This window comes from Nyctereutes procyonoides, unplaced genomic scaffold, assembly GCF_905146905.1.
Source record: "Nyctereutes procyonoides isolate TBG_1078 unplaced genomic scaffold, NYPRO_anot_genome, whole genome shotgun sequence".
NCBI lineage: Eukaryota > Metazoa > Chordata > Mammalia > Carnivora > Canidae > Nyctereutes > Nyctereutes procyonoides.
The window spans coordinates 37,400,339-37,406,338 of NW_026575126.1; the positions used below are offsets into that span (position 1 = coordinate 37,400,339).

The window sequence follows — 6,000 nt, forward strand, 5'->3', positions numbered from 1 at the left end:
GGGAAGGGTACTAAAAGCTTTCCAGAATGTTTGGAAAACCAAACTTCTTCCACTGAGACAAGTTACACTACCCTCCCTCCAGCTTTCTTACTCTCCCAAACACACTTAACCAATACTGTATTTTCCCATTAAGCCTCAATAAAACTAGAACTTCCATTTCTTCTTGCCTCACTTCTATAATGACAAGAGATGGTTTTGAGCAACAACTTAGTCCTGGAGCAGTCCTTATAAGACTGAAAGTTACAACCACCTTCATTTAGCCACTATGCTCTAAAAATTTAATCACATTCATTTCATTTTCAATTTTACACAAAACACAAACTCCTCAGAAGACCCATCATTCAACTCTACTCCTCACTTGCCACTTCCATGGAGCCCACACCAGTAAGGCTCATCTTTTACAGGCACCCCCACCCAATTTTCCAATCCTCACCCTAATCGACCCTCAGCAGCCCCTGACATGTTCATCTCCATTTTCACGAGTACATGGACCCTCCTGGGTTTCCTTTTCCTTCTCCTCCTCAGTCTGCTTCTTGTTAGACTCCCCTTGCTGAGCCATCCCCCACCAACCCCACACCGGAGTGACCCTGCTCAGTTCATGGCCTCTCAAAACTCATCTCATTCCACAGCCTCTGCCTGCCTCTCCCTCTCACCACTTCAGACACGGCAGCAGCATGCCTGCTGTCCCTCGGCTCCATCTTTCACCTAGGGCATAACCCTAACCTGTGCACATATGTTCTTTCTCACCGTTCAAGTCTCTGCTCCATTGCCCCTGAGAAACCTTTTATCACTCTACCTAAAATAACCCGTTATCTATTTATTTATTCCATGTCCTCTTTCTCCATTGGAAAAAGTAAACATTTTATCTTACTGGCACCATATCCTTAGTGCTGGGCACACAGCAGCTATTCAATAAACATTTGATGAGTTAATCTGTACCTAACACTACAAATAATTGTAGGAAATGCCTTCATTATAGTTATTTTTTCTCATCAGCATTATGCAACAACACTATCCAGGGATCTGACCTCCCCCTCTCAAAAAACTAAAATACTTCACTTTCATGCACATTCATCCCTCTGCTCCCCCTCTGCTTCTTTTGGCTCCTCCCACTAAGATTGATCAACAATTCCAGGTTATGATGCATGCCCCCCCCACACACACACAGAGGGTCTTCCTTTAACAGTATTACAGAGAGAGAGAGACAGAGGCAGAGATACAGGCAGAGGGAGAAGCAGGCTCCCGGCAAGGGAGCCACCCGGGCTGCCCCAGAATTACTTTTTAATAGTCTCTGCCTCTGTGTGTGTATGTGTGTCTCATGAATATATAATTAAAATCTTAAAAAAAAATAGTGGAAGCTATTAATCTACACTAATGGTACCCACAACAATCTACAGCAAAACCTATCTCCACACCAGGTCAAACTACAGATAAAACCTCAGGTAACAAAGGTATAGGGTCTGCCATTCACTTCCTATTTGTTCTCTATAGGATCAGCTTGAGAAGCTCTAATCTTTCCACAAGCCACTCCACACACAACAGAAAAAAAAAACACAAAACAAAACAAAACAAAAAAACAATTAGTCATGAAGAAAATATTTCCTAGTGGATGCACATTTGACTCTTAAAATGAGCAAACAGTTTTTATATTACATGAGGTGGCTGTACCATCTGAAAATGGTGGTGGTCTTTTTTTTTAATTTTTTAAAATTTAATTTTTAAGATTTCTTTTACTTATTCATGAGAGACACGGAGAAAGGCAGAGACACAGGCAGAGGGAGAAGCAGGCTCCATACAGGGAGCCGGATGTGGGACTCGATCCCAGGACCCCAGGATCACGACCTGAGCCGAAGACAAACGCTCAACCGCTGGGCCACCCAGATGCCCCAAGATTTTTTTCTTACTTTATTCATTTGACAGAGAGAGAGCTCAAGCACACACAAGCAAGGGGGAGCAGCAGGCAGAAGGAAAGGGAGAAGCAGACTCCTCAATGAGCAGGAAGCCCTGAGGTGGGCCTCAATCCCAGGACTTCAAGGGATCACTACCTGAGCCAAAGGCATACACTCAACCGAGTCAATCAGGTGCCCCGGTGGTGGTCTTTACAGGACTCCTTTTCTATAAGTGGCTGAATCACTGTAGATAATTCTCCACCCTTTAGTCTTCTTCAGTCCTATCTGATTTTGAATAAATGCACATTCCATAAAACTAACATTTATCTGTTTGGTTCATCTCAAGTGAACATGAAATTCTAAGGGCCTATACTCATTGGATCATGTGTTGATTCCTCGAAAGAGGAGCGTAACACAACACTTAAAACTCAGCATTATACGCAAGTGATTTATTAAAAATCTAAGAATTGGGGGAAGAAACGTACTTTGTTAGATCAAAAGTCTAGCATTAGCATACGTTCAAGGTGAAAACCAACCAACCAACCCAGAATTTTCAAGCAACGATAGGCTGATCTGGTTTGGCCAAATGACACTACTCATACGACTTAAGTTGTGAATACCTTCATATAAATGATTCTACAAAAATCTGACAACTTACAGAAAGAATTTTTATAGCAGTTAAGTATGTCCAATAACATAAAACTTCACCAAACCAACAATCTGTCATTTGAAAGGCAGTAGGTAATTTGTTTGGTAAAGGAAAATAGAATTCAACTGTCACTGCTTACACAGCGCCCATGTCTGTTCTATGATGTTCCCCCAACCTTGAATACACCTACCGTCCCAGCCAGGATATCATGGGGGCAGCAGTCCAGAAGGTGACTCTTGCAGACACGGTCATCTGTAAACTTGACCCTCTGTCTGGTTTCGTCTCCTGAAATTTATTTGTGGTTTTAAATAAGACAATATTATCACGTTAAACACCAAAGCATATCTGGTACAACAATTCACCTGGATGATTGGCAGACTACCAAATACAATGAAAAGCTGATCTAGAGATATTTACAACTGGAGCGGAATACGGATGTTGTCTGATGCTAAATGTATCATGAAGAATCACACTTAATGAGATCTGACTCCGTCATTGTGCCAAAGAAGTCAAGGAATCTGAAGAGGCTGAGCACCAAAGGCCATTAACCCCACACATACATGTGGGCAATGATACCAAAACCCATGCTAATCAGAGGGCCATGAATCACCACGTATGACTTAGAGAGGGTAGTGTCCACCAAGAGAAGCTACATTATTAATCTAATCGTTTGCTATGGACAAATGCAAACAAAGGCAGTGTTTTGACCCAAATCACATGAAGAAGAAAGCTTTCAAACTCTACCACTGACTGATAAATAATCTAAACCTAGTCTTCCTCTCCCCTTCACCCCCACCCTTAAAAAAGAGAGTTGGCACCTGGGAGTCACTTTTAACAATACCAAAAAAAAAAAAAAAAAAAGGAACTAGGTTAGTCAATACACACTGTGAGTTCCAACACATACTGTACCCATCTGCATTCTTCAAGACCTCAGCTGCAGAATTTTATGCCCGCTGTTGAAAAGTTTTAAAGGAAAAGTTTTCTTGCCCAACCTGCAGTAAGGAAGTCAGGGGAATGATACATAAAAGTAAAGGCAAAGTGGAATGTGACAAATTTTAAAGCTAATCTGTGTATACACAGAGCTGTGTAATACTAAAAGAGGAATATTATTTTAGGATTCGCAAGCATCCAGGATTAATGTCGTGTCTCTTTATTGAAAATGTTTTCTTTCTAAACTACACTTTTAAAAGTTATTTGTGAAAAAAAAAAAGCAAACACTTTTTTGTTATAACAGCTTAGAAATTGGTTGTGACTCACGGCTCGATGAACATGAGGCTTTTCTGCAACTCCCTTGCAGATTGATGTAGGCAGGCAAAGATACACTGAACCTTTATAAATAAAATAGAGGGGCCACAATTGTTCAGTTTGTATGAAATAAAAATATGGGAAGCAATTCAAAAGCAACTCAACATACAAAGAAAGCTAAAAAAGCACTTATTCGCCTATGAAATAGAGTGCGAAGGATCTGCACAGCCCTGCGAATGTGCCAGTGTGAACTTACAACTTCATCGCTTCGATCGGAAAGAGGAACACAAACCACAGCAGGTTACAGTTTGCAAAGGCGCAACCGCGTTCTCCTGAGACAACCAGCATCCCTACAACCGTCGTGGCACGACCTCCCTAACGCTGCCAAGTACTAGCTAGACAGAGGCTGTCCTGTGTGGCGGGAGGGGAGAGGGCTGGGAGGCACCCGGCAGGAGCCCACGTTAGAGCAGCTCGGTGCGCAGCTGCCCTTGCTGCAGAGGCCCGTCCGGCTGCCTCGGGCGGCAAGAGGCTTCCTCCCCGAGCAGCCTCGGAAGAGCTCCGCCCCCCGGCTGCCCGCGGTCTGCGGCCCAGAAGCAGAAAGTCGCAGCCCCGCGAGGGGAGGGGACTGGAGCCCCGCCGACGGCTCGGGGTCCAAGGAAGCAGCCCGCCGGGGACGCGCCGCCGGCGACGGAGAAGCTGGCGGCTCAGACAAAGGCCCGGCGCCTGCGGTCGGCGCGCGGGGGAGGGGCGTCCGGCGCAGGCGCAGACGGTCGCGGCCCCCGCCTTAGGCCGCCCGGCGGCCTCGCCTCACTCCCGCCCCAACCCGTCGCCGGCCGGCCGCCCCGACTCACCGTCCCGGGCCGTGCCCATGAGCTGGTCCAGCAGGGCCCGCATCTGCGCCTGGGCGGACATGATGGCCGGGGCGAGGGCGCCAGGGACGGCCGCGACGGCTCCTCTCGGCGCGGCGGCGGCGGCAGCGACGAAGGTTGGTCGCGTCGGCCTCGAGCCCACTCGGCTCCTTCCCGCCGCGAGGGACGCCGGGAGGAAATGCGTCAGGGGCGGCGTTGAGCCTGCTGGGAAATGTAGTTTCTGCGGTGGGGGGGCGGTCTAGGGCTCGAAACTCCGCGGGCAGGATTGGTCCGAGTGAGTTGTCCCCAGAAAAGTCCCAACCCTGATCCTTTTTTTAAAAATATAGATTTTATTTATTTATTCATCAGACACACAGAGAGAGAGGCAGAGACACAGGCAGAGGGAGAAGCAGGCTCCACGCAGGGAGCCCGACGTGGGACTCGATTCCAGAACCCCAGGATCACAGCCTGGGCCAAAGGCAGAAGCTCAACCGCTGAGCCGCCCAGGCGTCCCCCAACCCTGATCCTGTTCTTGGGCCCAAGACCTAGATGTTCTACTGAGACTAAACTGAAATAGGAAAAAAAAATAAAAAATAAATAAATAAAATAAACCGAAATAGGATAAGATATAGACTGTGCAAAATGAGTATGTCTTCTGTGTTGCTTTCCATGGAGCCATTTACTCTCAGACTCAGTTTCCTCTCTGTCAAACGGGGGTTCTGAGGCTGCGGCTCATAGGACTTGTGAGTCACATCGAGGCCGCTCTGCCCTCCGTAGGGGTCCGTCTGTGAGCTCACAGCCCGCCATCCCCCAGCGCTCTTCTGGCGCTGGCCACGTCGGAGGCTGGCTGTGTACCCTCGTGTAGAGCCCCAGTCCCCGGACAGTGGACCTTTTTTTTTTTTAAGATTTATTTTTTTTTAATTTATTTATTTATGATATTCACACACAGAGAGAGAGAGAGAGAGGCAGAGACACAGGCAGAGGGAGAAGCAGGCTCCATGCACCGAGAGCCCGATATGGGATTCGATCCCGGATCTCCAGGATCGCGCCCTGAGCCAAAGGCAGGCGCCAAACCACTGCGCCACCCAGGGATCCCTTTTTTAAGATTTATTTATTTATTTATTCATGATAGAGAGAGAGAGAGAGAGAGAGAGACACGCAGAGACACAGGCAGAGGGAGAAGCAGGCTCCATGCAGGGAACCCGAGGTGGGACTTGATCCTGGGTCTCCGGGATCAGGCCCTGGGCTGCAGGTGGGTGCCAAACCGCTGAGCCACCTGGGGATCCCCACGGTGGACCATTACTACCGTGGGGACAGCGAACCGCCTTATGGGGCTGTCGGCACACAGTTGTGTCTTCTTCCTGATGGC

General features: G+C 47.5%; 1 protein-coding gene and 1 long non-coding RNA gene across 7 annotated transcripts in view; one reads left to right on the forward strand and one right to left on the reverse strand.

Annotated features, from left to right (window-relative positions):
* The window catches only part of LUC7L (LUC7 like), a 36,737-nt gene extending 31,922 nt beyond the window's left edge, over window positions 1–4,815 (reverse strand). The window contains exons 1-3 of one of the 6 annotated variants that reach the window (XM_055339859.1): window positions 4,635–4,814; window positions 3,796–3,866; window positions 2,729–2,823 (exon numbers count right to left, since the gene is read on the reverse strand). Coding sequence is in view for 4 of the 6 variants with exons in the window: in XM_055339855.1 (XP_055195830.1) it covers window positions 2,729–2,823; window positions 3,796–3,866; window positions 4,040–4,131 (258 nt within the window). In the remaining 2 variants the exon portion in view is untranslated. Of the gene's footprint in view, window positions 1–2,728; window positions 2,824–3,795; window positions 3,867–4,039; window positions 4,587–4,634 lie in introns of those variants that run through there. The other 5 variants (XM_055339855.1, XM_055339858.1, XM_055339860.1 and 2 more) reach the window with 5 other exon arrangements.
* LOC129519421 (uncharacterized) lies at window positions 4,646–5,258 on the forward strand. Its single transcript, XR_008666402.1, has 2 exons — window positions 4,646–4,768; window positions 5,001–5,258. It is a non-coding gene; the product is annotated as an uncharacterized LOC129519421 (long non-coding RNA).
* The last annotated feature ends 742 nt before the right edge of the window (window positions 5,259–6,000 follow it).